This window comes from Mastomys coucha, unplaced genomic scaffold (assembly GCF_008632895.1).
Source record: "Mastomys coucha isolate ucsf_1 unplaced genomic scaffold, UCSF_Mcou_1 pScaffold16, whole genome shotgun sequence".
Taxonomy (NCBI): domain Eukaryota; kingdom Metazoa; phylum Chordata; class Mammalia; order Rodentia; family Muridae; genus Mastomys; species Mastomys coucha.
Window position 1 is genome coordinate 15,885,869 of NW_022196898.1, and position 13,611 is coordinate 15,899,479.

General features: G+C 40.7%; 1 protein-coding gene across 2 annotated transcripts in view; it reads right to left on the reverse strand.

Moving 5' to 3' along the window:
* Positions 1-1,098: 1,098 nt before the first annotated feature.
* Positions 1,099-13,611, reverse strand: part of Veph1 (ventricular zone expressed PH domain containing 1) — a 214,789-nt gene continuing 202,276 nt past the window's right edge. For both annotated transcript variants that reach the window (XM_031374039.1, XM_031374040.1), the window contains exons 13-14: positions 8,413-8,549; positions 1,099-4,315 (exon numbers count right to left, since the gene is read on the reverse strand). In XM_031374039.1, coding sequence (XP_031229899.1) covers positions 4,079-4,315; positions 8,413-8,549 — 374 coding nt within the window. In that variant the 3' untranslated portion in view covers positions 1,099-4,078. The remainder of the gene's footprint in view (positions 4,316-8,412; positions 8,550-13,611) is intronic.

The following is a 13,611-nucleotide window of genomic DNA, read 5'->3' on the forward strand; positions in this document are numbered from 1 at the left end:
ATGAACTCTTGGGGGAAACACACAAACCATATCCAGATAAGTGTTCCGTTTCTCTCTGCTGTGTCTGCTGCTACATCAGTGCAGGACTTCACCTTAGAGGAGCCTTCCAACTGGTTTGGTATGGTTTTTGTTTGTTTTTGGTTTTGTTTCTATGCAGTTTTGATTTGGGGATTGAACCTGGGACTTTATGCACTCTGATTCTAGGCTACTGTGTCCTTCAGACTTTGTTACAGCTACTGATACATAGTCCATTAATTGTACTAGCTTGAAAGTTGTCTTTCTAAATGTGAACCTGCTCAACACCTTGCAATGGTGCTAATCATCTTAACTTGCCATTTCAGGAACGAACTGTGTGCTCGTTTACATTTGCAGAGTGGTTCCCTGTCCTGATATTTTGTTCTTTATTTATCCATAACATTACTATTAGTTCATTAAGCCTACCTTATTTTATCGTGCCTCAGGGAAACAATGATATGGTGCATTTAAATATGTTTTCTCCTCTGTTTCCATAGGACTGTGTGTATAACTTCATTAAGACACCAAACATAAGGCATTTGAATGCTTATTGTATGTGTCTGTCTCCTTCACTATATGTTAACTTCTTGGAGAAAGAAATAGGCATATTGTCTTGTTTTGTTTTTGTTTGTTTTCCTGGTGTAATTAACCTTAAATACACCATAATAACAAGCAAAAAACTATGAACTCCTCCAACAGGGTCAGTCTCTTCATGTGCTTTATTGTGTGTGTGTGCTTCTGATTTCAATAAAAATCTGGTTGAGTACTGGGAAAAAAAAGAGGTTGTCTTTTTATTTTGGAATCTCCAGGTCAGGTATGGTCCCTGCTGCTTAGCAGGTTCTCAGTAAATTGCTGCTCCTACAGATTGCATGCATGTGTGTGCATGTGTGCATGTATGTGTATATGTGTCAGAGTGTGCGTGTTTTTTGTGTGTGGTGCATGCATATGAGCATGTGAGTGCAAATGCATGTGGAGGCTAAAGCAGACTATCAGGTATCTTCCTCTGTGGCTCTCTGCCTTTTTGCCTCAAGACTGGGTCTTAGTTCCTTCTCTATTGCTGTGAATGAACACCAAGACCAAGGCAACTATACAAGAAAGAGTTTATTGGAGACTTACAGTTTCAGAGGATAAATATATTTCCATTATGGCAGAAAGCATGACAGTAGGTAGGTATCGTCCTGGAGCCGTAGTTGAGAACACATATCATGAGGCATAACCACGTGGCAGAGGTGGGTGGTGGGGTGGCTAACTTGAAATGCTATGGGCTTTTGAACCCCCAAAGCCCACCCACCAGTGACACACCTTCTCCAACAAGACCACCTTCGAATCCTTCCCGAATAGCTTCACCAACTCGGGACCAAGTGGTCAAATATGTAACCCTATGGGGACCATTCTCATCCAAACTACCATATGGCATTTCTCACTGAGCCAGAAGTTCATTACTTCAGCTGGCCTGATAGCCAAGGAGCTCTTGGGATCCACTTGTCTCCAACTCCCAGGGCAGGGTTACAGGCCCCCAAAACCATGCTGAGATTTTCATGTATGTGTTGTCAATTTGACCTCAGGGGCTTTTGTTTGTAGGCAAGCTCTCTCATGATTGAGACGTTTCCCTGGCCCCTGGATACAGACCTTGAAAAATTCTTCTCTATCACATTTAGCAAACTTGACCTTGTCTTTCCTTGTCTATACTTATTAACTGTTTTCCTTCTTATGATGACATCACCTAAAAACAAAACATGAAACCATTCATCTATTCTGTTCTTTCACCTTAACCCCACCTTTAAAAAATTAAAATACAACAGTCGATTACTACAACACATCGAAAGTTAACTTTTACTGCATTGTTCCAATGAAATCGTTCTTACCAGTGACATCAATTGCTTCCTAATTATGAAAGTCAAGCTCTATCTTCAGGATTTGAAATTGCTGACATCCTGAAAATCCTTCTTAATTTAGCTTTTGTAATATCATGTCTCCTGGGCTACATCATCTCTGAATACTGATCAGCTAATCTAACCTGCCTTTGTCTAAATATTGTTATTCCAAGGGGTCATTTTCAATTCTCCCATTTCTTATGTAATTCAACCAATTCTGTATCTTTCACAATTACCTACATATGCAGTGGACCCAAAATTTGAACTCTTGAACTCTATTTCCAGTGTGTAATAATTTCTGTGGCTCATAATATCCTCAAACTTTACCTGTTAAAATTGAATTAAGTTTCTTTGCTTAAGTATGACCCCTTTTACATTTCCTATGCCAGTGAGTTAACAGTAGTGTCAGTGCGGTGACAACTTTGCCAGGCTTCTGTGCTAAAGTACATAATAAATCAATTTCACAGAAAAAAAGTTATCTTTGATATATTACCAGTGGGATTTTATATGAATTAATCAGTGCATAACAAATCACCACATGGTTTGCATTTAAAGCAGGATACATTGTTACTGCATACTTTCTATGCCAACAGGAGTCCATCTTATCCGGGTCCTCTGAGTAGAGGACCGCATGGCTGCCAACAAGATGGTGGTAGGCTGGATCCTGAGAGACTCACTATTGTTTCAGGGTCACGTGGGTGTTGGCCCAGGTCACTCATTGCCTTGCTGCTACAACTTATTCAAGCTCACCAGGAGAGTCTGACGGATTCATCCCCTTCTAAATAACTTAGCCGATTACTCGGCTATTCAAGATCTATCAGTTTACTAAAGACATCTGAGGGACCTTAATTTCTCTGTTAATTTTTAAATTTCTGTTGCAATGTAACACAATTGTAGGAGAGACAATCCTATCACCTTTGCCATATTATGTAAGTTACAAGCATGCTCCGGGTTCCACCCTTCGCCACTCAAGGGGCAGAACATTATTACGGGGCATGGGTCACTGGACGTCACCTAAATGCCTATGGCAGTTTAATTCAAAATTATATAAGGGTAATGGGGAAAAACCAATAAATGCTTATAATTTGGGCACTACAACGCTTAACACAGAGAAGAAAACCACAGAATTTTAATTAAAAAAAATCTTCAAGTTTAAGGGAGGTGATGCATATTTACAAAGAAGAAAAGGCGTCTTTCTGTTCTTATTCTCTGTACTTATTGCCTTGGACAGTAGATAGAACCACGTGTCTAAACAATAAAATCCAATTTACACTCTCATAGGAGCCTAAATTTAATTATGTAACTGGAGTAAGAATCATTGTAACGTGCGCTGCTGTCTTCTGTGTTGAGAAGATAAATGTTTAAGTATGGTAATTTAAATAAACAATTTTAATGCCCCTATATGTTCACATATTTGAACGCGTGGTCCCATTGGTAGTGCTGCTTCAGAAAGTTATGGCGTCCTTAGTGGGTGGAGCCTTGGTAGAGGAAGTAGGATCGACGGAGGTGGGTCTTGTGGTTTTATAACCACACCCTACTTCTCCTCACTGCTTCCTCTGTGTAATTAAGTAAGAATCAGCCAGCATCCTGTTCCTGCTACCACACTCTCCTGCCTGGTGCCATGTATTCCCTGCCGCAATGGCCTTCATTCCTCTGGGACCATAAACCAAAACAAATCCTTTCTCCCTTATTTTCATCAGGGTATTTTATCATAGCCACAGAAAGCTAACTAATATACTGAAGTTAACGGTTTTCTTGAGTGTAACTTAGTTCAACTTTTCTTAATTTTTTAAAAAAATGTTTCTAATGTGACAGTTTTCCTTCAAGATGGATCTTTCAGGCATCTGTTGTTTTAAAAATTCATTCACTGTTTTCTTATAGTCATAAATCACATAGCTATAGAAGTTCTTTTTCTTTTCTTTTTTTTTTTTGTAACTTTCTCTTCCTGGTCCACATGCTCCAATATGAACTTGGTGACTTCTCTTTCTCATATACTTCAGACAGAAATCTTGGAGTTAATACAAGAGCTCTGAGGGCGTGGCGTTTACTGAAAACCCTGCCATTCTGGGCTCTCCTGAGGGATAATGGTTTCCCTGGTATTAAGTGAAACCCAATAGCTCCATGGTAGGTTCCTCTTTGTTGACACTGGCCATGCCTATCATGTGGCCATAAGAGCGGGTGTGCTGTCCCTACAGATACGTGGTTACTTCCCGGCTCTCCCTCTCCTTTGCCTGGGCCAGCGCCACGTTGATGCACTGCAGCCACTCCTCTGCATTCTTCTCATCCTTGGCTTTGAAAACATAAGTCTTATTGTCTGTGAATATTTCAAATGCCCGAGGGAGAGAGCGGTCCCGGCGTTTCTTGCCCACAGCTTTCACGCTCTGTACTTTGCTGAGTTCTATCGGGGAATCATCAGGGTCATCCTTCTGGAAGGTATGGAAAGGAAAGATCATGAGTTGGCTCCTGCGGCAACCTATTCCACTGGCTCTTGGAATTTCCCAAGAGCACCTAGACCTCTCACATCCTATGGCTTGAGACCTCTCTGTTTTGGGTGCTAAGGCCCACAGAGTCATTAGGACCACAACAGAAGCCAAAAATTTGGCTTCTATTATAGTATCATAAGTCATCACAAGATAGCCAGTTTACTGAAAAGTATAAGTACAATTGAAAAAACATTTAATTCATGGTTCTTTGATCTTCTGTCACCTTCTATTTATATTAGCACTATTAACAGAGTACAAGGCAGCATTGAAATCTGAGTACTCTCACCTCAAAATTTCAGCTAGCCATAGGGGCCTCGTGTTGGCCTTTCCTGTGGGGGTACTTCTGGGAAAGGGTATGGAAAACCTAGTGTCTGAGTAGCTCTTGGAATCTCTGCACTAGAAACATGCACTGTCTATAAACATTACTTAGTGATGTAACATTTGTGTTTTTGGGAAAGCGGAGGTTTAGGGATCTGTGATACCAGAGCCATCAGATTGGGCTAGCATGAACAGTTTTAGGACAATTAAAACTGTCTAAAAGCAATGAACAAATTTTGTCCACTGTAAATGTTCCTATGGCTGGGCATCTTACCAGCTGTTCCTTTCCACCCCCAGACTCCCTCTGTGACAGTCATCTTCCCTTACTTTGCAATGGAAAAGTATTGTTCTCACTCAGCACAAACTTTCTAGAGTGTATGGCCATCTTGGAAAAGCCTCAGGAACACTGAACATCACCCCCCTCCCCAATTCAACATAGCGATGTTAGCGAAGTATTGTCATATCAAGACAACATAACTTTTCTTTTCTTTTCTTTTTTTGAGACAGGATTTCTTTGTATAGCCCTGGCTGTCCTGGAACTCACTCTGTAGACCAGGCTGGTCTCGAACTCAGAAATCCGCCTGCCTCTGCCTCCCAAGTGCTGGGATTAAAGGCGTGCGCCACCACCACCAGGCCAACGTAACTTTTCTATATCAATTTTATTAATAGATAGCATTTGCCCCCCCACATCTGCATGTGTGTACATGTGTGTGCATATGTAGAAGTCAGAGGTCAACATCACATGCCTTCCTCTTAACTCTCTCCACATTATTTTTTGAGACAGTTTCTCACTGGCCTAAGCTCATCATTTTGGCTAGACTGATTGATCAGGAAGCCTCTGAGATCAGCCTTTCCAGTCTGGTTAGAGACAAGAGCCACTGTGTCTGCCTTTTACATGGACACTAGGGATTCAAACTCGAGTCTTTATGCTTATGAAGCAAGCACTTTACCCATTAAGCCATCTTTTTGGGCTAGCATTTCAATTTAATGTTTAATATTTATTTACTAAATGTGGCATTATACTGAAATGCATTCATAAATGATATAACCTAAAAGAAGACAAGTCAATCAGAAAAATGAATACTTAGAAGTTGATGATCGCAGAAGTTAAAACAATTACATTTTAATTTATGCACTTGGTTTTCTTATATTGAAAAATGACAGGGAGGACTGGAGTGATGTCCTGGTGGTTAAAGGCATGGACTGCTCCTGCTGAGTTCAGATCAGAGTTCAGTTCCCAACATACACACTGGGATGTTCATAATTGTCCGTACCTCCATCTCTTCTGGCTTCCATGGGCACCTACCCATACCCAGGCACTTATAATTAAAAACAAAATAACTCTTAAAAATAACAAGACAACTGAAATACATTGCTAGGGAGAGGTAGTAAGAAATATAAGTTCAAGGGAAATGCAAGCAATGGAAATATCTCCACTGAAGATACTAATAAATGTATTTTTAAAAAGATGCATGATACTGAATTAATGTGCTATGGAATTTTATTTTATTCTAGTAATTATATTTAAAGAGAAATTTTTTTAAAAAATTAAATTTAAAGAGGAAATATATTTTTTATTTTGAAATGTCAATATTATAAATGTGTTGATGACATTTAAGATGTTACAAGCTATTTTATAGATTTTTTCCCCAAAAATTCTTTTAGAGGTTACACAGGACAAAATTTGAGGACATCTCCACTATACTCTCTATTAGCCTAATTTGGTTTATATTAAGTATTTGTTAATAATAAATTATGTTGAGGCCAGACTATAGCACAGAAATTGATATAGCATAACAGATGGAGAGAAGAGAGTTCCTGTAGTAATGTAAGGAAGGTCATTAAGACAGGGACAGAGAGAGAGAGAGAGAAAGCAAGAGAGAGAGAGAGAGAGAGAGAGAGAGAAAGTGAGAGAGAGAGAGACAGGGACACACACACACGCACACACACACACACACACACAGAGAGAGAGAGAGAGAGAGAGAGAGAGAGAGAGAGAGAGAGAGAGAGAGAGAACTGTTGCCTAGCTGGCTTATGGAAGTCAACACCATAAGAATGTGAATTTGTACTACAGTCTGCGTTTGCCTTTCAGGCAGAGGTTTCACTGATCTCTTTAAAAGACAGTTGTCAAAGATGTGGCTGGATTTCAGCAGGGTTGCTAGCCCTGATGGGTTAGTGTGTCCTTGTGATCAGAGGTATTTTGTTGTATATTGTTGCCCACTATTGAGACACCATGTTCTGTCAGATTTCTACAACGCTAAAGTGTTATTCCCTGATGAAGATACCAAACAACTTATTCTTTAGAACTTAGTTCCACGTTTAAAGTTCTGGTGAGAAGAGGATAGCCCGTCATTTAAGTGCTTGGAAATAGTTTCATAGACTAGTTCTGTGTTTGTACTAAGGGTCTGAGGAACATGGCATCTTTATATCTAGTCCTGAGTTCTTGAGTAACTGTGGGAAATTCAGATGGTCATTTCAAACACTTAGCTGCTTCAATGTGGACTGACGCCAAAAATAATCCTTTAAAATCCAACAACTCTTTAAAGGCTGTCACCCTTTCCCTTTGAAAAGATGTTTAGCCAGAGAGAAGCCACTTCTGTATGGCACAGACTGAGAAAGATACATAACTTCAAAGTATCACAAAATAGATTTTTTTTAAATGCAAAAATCATTTTGAGGGAGGTCTTATTAAGGAAACACTTTCTCAGAATTCATCATAATTCAGATGTACTATACTTTACTTTCACTGAGAAAAATATTTCAATAGCATCTCCAGTGAGAAATCTAAAAGCATGGTGCATTTGTCCAGAGAGAATTGTTAGTGTTTAACCCATTTAATTTATTAACAAGACAATAGTTTAGTTTATATGATGGTTAAAAATCTATGTGTCAAGTTGCCTGAGCTAAGGGGTCCCCAAACAGCCATTAGAACCTGGTTTCTGAATGCATCTATACGTTTCCAGAAGAGACCAACATTTGAGTCAATGGTAAAAGAGATCCTCCCCCACCACTGTGGGTGGCATCAATCCATCCATGCAGTATAGAACGAAAACACAGAGGAAGGACAAGCTGTGTTACACTAAAGATTTTTTCAGAATAAAGGATAATGGCATGTTCTAAGTAAACAGGCCGAACTCGGAGTCTGAGGTCAGCCAGGGCTACATGTTGAGACTGCCATCCCAATAATATCACCTCTATCACCACCTCCATCACCACCTCCATCACCACCTCCACCACCACACACTGGTGCTTGGTGTGGTGGCACACCCTGGAGCACTCTGGAGGCAGAGGCAAGATGATCATCGTTAAGTTCAAGGCCAGCCAATGCTATACAATAAGGCATTGCCTTAACACCTCCCCCTCATCCCTCGACAGTGTTAGTATCTTGGGGAACAGAGTCAGGAAACACAGCTTTACCATCACCCTCAGCCACATCAGGGAGTTTTCCTAATCGCTTAGAGACACCAAATTAGGCCAAAGTGGGAGTCGTTGCTTCCACAGAGCAAAGAATTGCAAGACTAGTCAGGCTGATGCAGAGTTGATTTGAATAGATTTTAAGATACGCTTAAGCATGAGGCACTCATAAGGTAAGATATTTAAAGCATGGGTATTGGCTTCTCAGACTCCCAACTGTGCTTTTACAAACGTGTGCTTTAGGGTTGTAGTGGGTTTTGAAGTAAAGAAAAAACAATTCAAGTGTAAAAATGTGTCAGAGAACTCACAGATTTCCCTTTTTGAAACAGGAGTTGGTTTCCGGCCAGTGTAAAATAACGCGTTTTCCACCTCTTGATGAACTTCCACCTCACTTGTTTCTCCTTAAGTTTTCCTTCAATGAGAGGCTGGCCATCTTGGTTTACAACTATTGAGGGAAACAGAATGATCAAGCATTCATTTTCTGTTATTGATTTGGCACATGATCAAAAGTCATAACTATGAAATAAACCAGATCCTGGAGTGAATGTCTGAAACATGGCCAGGGAGGGGCTGGAGAGATCACTCCACGCTTCCTGCTCTTGCAGAGGACCTGGGCTGGGCTCCCAGCACCTATACTCCAGCTCCAGTTCTAGGAGTCTAGTGCTCTCTTCTGGCATCTGACAGCATCTATAAGTACATGGTACACATAGACCCACCCAGGTACATACGAGTACCACATGCACACATAATAAGTAAACAACTTGTCAACTTGCTCACACCTTCCTGCTTTGTGCTAAAAAGATCATTTCAGGCATAGTGGTGAGAAATGGTTGAAAGCCTGAAATGACTTGCTTCTTTTTTTAAGATTTTATTTTCAATTATGTGTGTGTGTGTATGTGTGTGTGTGTGTGTGTGTGTGTGTGTGCTCACACATGCAGATGAGTGCAGTGTCCATGGAGGCTGGAGTAGGGAATAAAAACCTTCTGATATAGGGAATGGGTCCTTTGGAAGAGAGTGGGTACTTCTTCCTACCGAGCCAATTCTTCAGCTCCCCTTGATGAGACAAGTTTTTCTTTCTTTTTTAGAATGAAGTCATAATAAGAGAGTCTGGTTTGTGGTATTTAAATTCTGACAGCCAGCTTTCTGTGCCTTGAAACCACTTTGTTTATAGTATTCCAGTTCCTTAAACTGGAATGACCAAATTTGAAATTTTAGCATAAAATATTTAATAATGCCATAAGCTTATTTTCTTGTTACTTTAGCCCACATCTAGGATATAAAACAAAACTTTAATGCTTCATGTCACATGAACTACTTACAACTAACCATTAACCAAGTATATTTAAGCCATTTTATTTTTCCCCAGCACAAATCGCATAGTGGTCTGAAGGGCATTTCTCCAAGGCTGTTACACTGAACTGATGTTTTATTTTCTGTCCTACACAGAGCCGTGCTTTCTCCTTTCCATCATCCTCAGCACTTTAGTTTGCTTTCCTGTTGTGATAAACACTCTGACTGAAAGCAGTTTGGGGAGGAAAGGGTTTATTTCATCTTACAGGTTACAGTCTATCACCGAAGGAAGTCAGGGCAGGAGCTTCAGCCAGAACTTGAAGTAGAAACTATAGAAGACCACTGATTACCAGCTTGTCAGTTACCTTTCTTCTACAGCCTGGGTCCACCTTCCCAGGGATTACCTGGTTTACAGTGGGCGGAGCCTTCCAAATCAATTCAGAAGCAAGAGAATATATCCCACAGGTATGTCCACGGACCAATCTAATGAAAGCAATTTCTCAACTGAGGTCCTCTCTTCTCATGTGTGTCAAGGTGACAACAGAGATAACACCTAGCCAGCTCTGGGCATTTCTTATTTCATCTCAAAAGATTTATCTTGAGAAACTTTGCCCAAACCCAGGACAGAGCTGCCTTCATCTGTCTGTCCTCAGAGCTCATGATGCTTGCTTTATGTCTGTCTGCCATTGTCACTTATGTACCATTCTTTATTGGTGCTTGCTTCCCGAAGGCTCTTCGCTCTCACTTACCGGAGAGCTTTACTGGGGAGTGACTTTGTTGTGTTTCCTGCTAAAACACCTGATACCTCACACAGTACCTGGCAAGTAGTAAAGGAGTCTATAAATGTGTAAATGAGTAGACTAATTAGACACCAGAGGAGAATACAGAACGACTGCACATTGTCACAGAATCAAAAGCTCCGTTAGAGGTTGAAAAGTTAAACTGCAGAATTTCATTTGTCTTACTGACTATGTAAGATTTATTGTCAGATTTCTTTGAGAGTGTCTTAAGTTTTAACGGGAGGTGCAATGGAAAACAGCATTGTGAGTAGGACCCTATTTAGTGGCATTCAATTGCACCCAGTTTTCATAGCACATTATAAACAATAAATTTATTTTTTCCATTGCTATAGAATTTAAAAAAAGGACAGTGCCTACTTGGCTATATGAATACACAATCTATCTTTGCTATCTTGACAGACCATGCCCAACATAAGATAATCAAATATGTGGCTTTCGTGAACAAAGGTCTATGAAGGCTAATCTGACATTCATTTCCCTTTTGGTGTAATGATTATCCAACTGATTGTTCTATCAACATGAAAGAAAGGCTAAAAATAAAAATTATACATCACCTATATTAGGTAGTGGTAAGGACTGGGATGGATTTAGAATAAGGAGTGGCTTATGGTAGGTGTGCATATATTCAAGTAGTCAGTAAAAAGCTTGGCTATTGGAGGCATGGCTGATCTGAGTATTTAGTGGTAAGAGGCTGTCTTGTCTCCTCAGAAGATCCATTGTGCTTAGCACTAATGGCAGAAGACAGGAGAAGCAGGAGTTCAAGTCACATAATCGACAATCAACATTAAAAAATCTTGTTTGACTATTTTGTTCCCTTTTATTGGGAATCATCTCCTTGGAGAGTTACCTTAATAATGCTCTTCATAAATGTGAATTCTTCATAAACACAGTGGTTGCTTCTTTTGTGCTGTTCCACACCCAACACACCTACACACTGGGCTGCCCAGTTCCCAGGGTGGGAAGAGAAGGTCCAAAAGGAAAAAGAGTCCACAACAAAACATCAACTCCCCTCCCAAATGAAAATGACTTCATGCAAAGTTTGTAATAACAGTGCGTTTTTCTTCTCTGTGTCTTTTAATTAATATGTAAGCACGTGGATTGGTAGGGTTTGCTACTGTATTTCTTCTTGAGGTAGAACCAAATGGTTTACCCGAAGGACCTATTTGATAGAAGGTTCCTGCATTGGCAACTCTGCTGAGAGAGAGGAGCCATTAGAGACACAGAGTGAATGAGGTATGACACCCATGAAACCTGAGAGAGGGACGACCTAGAGCTACGGGTCTATCAGGAACCAAGAGTTCCTTCAGAAATCTGCTGCTCTCTCAAGGTCTCACCGTAGCCTCATGAAAATTATCTCAGAGAGAAAGTCCATGGAAAGGATTTTGGGAAGGAAATGTTAGCAAACCCTTAAAAAAGCAGAATGGTAAAAACCAAATTTAGGCATCAAAAATCAATCAGAGAATTTAGTAAGAGCCAAGTAATCAAGAGAAAGAAGAAAGAAGAGAAAGAGCGGGAGGGGGAAGAGCGGGAGGGTGGGGTTTAAAGTATTTTTCCAGATGCTAACTCACGTCTGGCAGACATTTTTGTTTACAGTTTGTTCATGGTTTATGCATTATGGGACACACATCATTTTAATGTTTTTCACCCACAGAATTTTCCTATAAACAAGTTTAATATAATAATACTGTGTCTTTATAGCCAAAATGTTAAATTACTTTTTCTAAAGATTGTCAAATTCTATTGCAAACTAAGACATTGAAAAATAGGATGAATTGTGCTTGCGAAACGCCGGGGATATTCAAGACTCCCACTTTCTAGTTAACACACTACTTTGCCCAAAGCACACAATTTGGGTAGGGCAATGTATACCAATCTGGGTCTATTCTATTCTTTTTCCTTTAATTACCAACAGGCTGAAATGACAGTAATATGTTGACATTTTTAGTGTACTTTAAAATCCCAAGTATTATAATGCTTACCAACTAAAACATTTTTTTTTTCGGAATGTGAATTCAAATACTTATATGTTATCACTAACCGCTTTTGTAATTCAAGATGGAAAATAAAATAAGAAACAAATCCTGGAGGTTCTATTTACTCACACGAGGTTGTGAATAAGAATGGAACAAATAACAGTGATCAGCGGCAGATGAGACGCTCTCCAGCTGGAGGAATGAACGAAGCAACAAAGAGGGTTTGTCTGTCCATTAACCATCCATTCAGCTCACACAAGCTTCTGAGCGCAGAGAAGGTGTGAGGCACGCTCCGTGTGAGGGGTTTTTAGAACCTGTCTTCCAGGGAGCTTAAGTTACGGTATAGGATCCTTAGAAACCTGCATGGCTCAACAGAGGTTCGTGAGTCAGAGAAGGGTAGCCATGTGCTCCAGCACCCAAGAGGAAATCCTGCTGTTAGCAGAGAAGAGATGGCAGGAGAGTTGGGGCTTGCTAAAGAAGTGGGGAGAATTCTCCAGAAAGTGCAGAAAGGTTGTGTGTGTGTGTGTACAACACGAAAGAGCCTAAAGAGATTGAAGACTCAGAGACTCAGAAGCGAGTTCCAAAGCATTTGCTTGGGAAAAAAGTCCTGGGCTGAGGGCTGAGGAAGTAAACCCAACTCAAGACTTTGCCCCATTAAAAGTCTGGCAAGGGGCCTAGGGCTGAGGAGGTGGCAACAAGCACTACAGAGAGCCTGGCGGGTCCCAGGTGAGATCTGCTGTATGTCCTGCAGGGCCCCAGCAGGAGGCGGAGTACAATCCAGGAAGCTGGGCAATTGAGGGTAGTTCACAAAGCACTGTTGACACAGCTGTGGGCAAGGGCGAGCAACCATAGCACTCTGAGGCCAGTGCCCAAGCAGGCATAAGAGCCCCCTGTGAGAAGTCAGTCAGGCTAACAAGGAAGGAGTGAACTTTTTGAATAACTGATTGACTTATTCACAAAGATTGTCACCAGTGACTTGGTTGCCTCAGAAGCATCTCCCTGACATCTGTGGTTGCTCTTCTTTCTTTCTACCTCAACCTTGGCTTTGTAACATTGTGGAAAGAATGAGTAGACAGAAATGTCTGCGTAGCTGCTAATCCTTGGGCACACTGACTTCCATTCAGGTGTAGGAGCTCCTGGTTTTGTGTTTTTCCCATCTTGAAATACCTCACTGCATATAGACAGCCACACCTCACTGCATACAGACAACCATATCTCACTGCATATAGACAGCCACACCTCACTGCATATAGCCATATCTCACTGCATATAGACAACCATACCTCACTGCATAAAACAACTATACCTCACTGCATATAGACAGCCACACCTCACTGCATATAGACAGCCACACCTCACTGCATACAGACAGCCACACCTCACTGCATACAGACAGCCACACCTCACTGCATATAGACAACCATACCTCACTGCATACAGACAG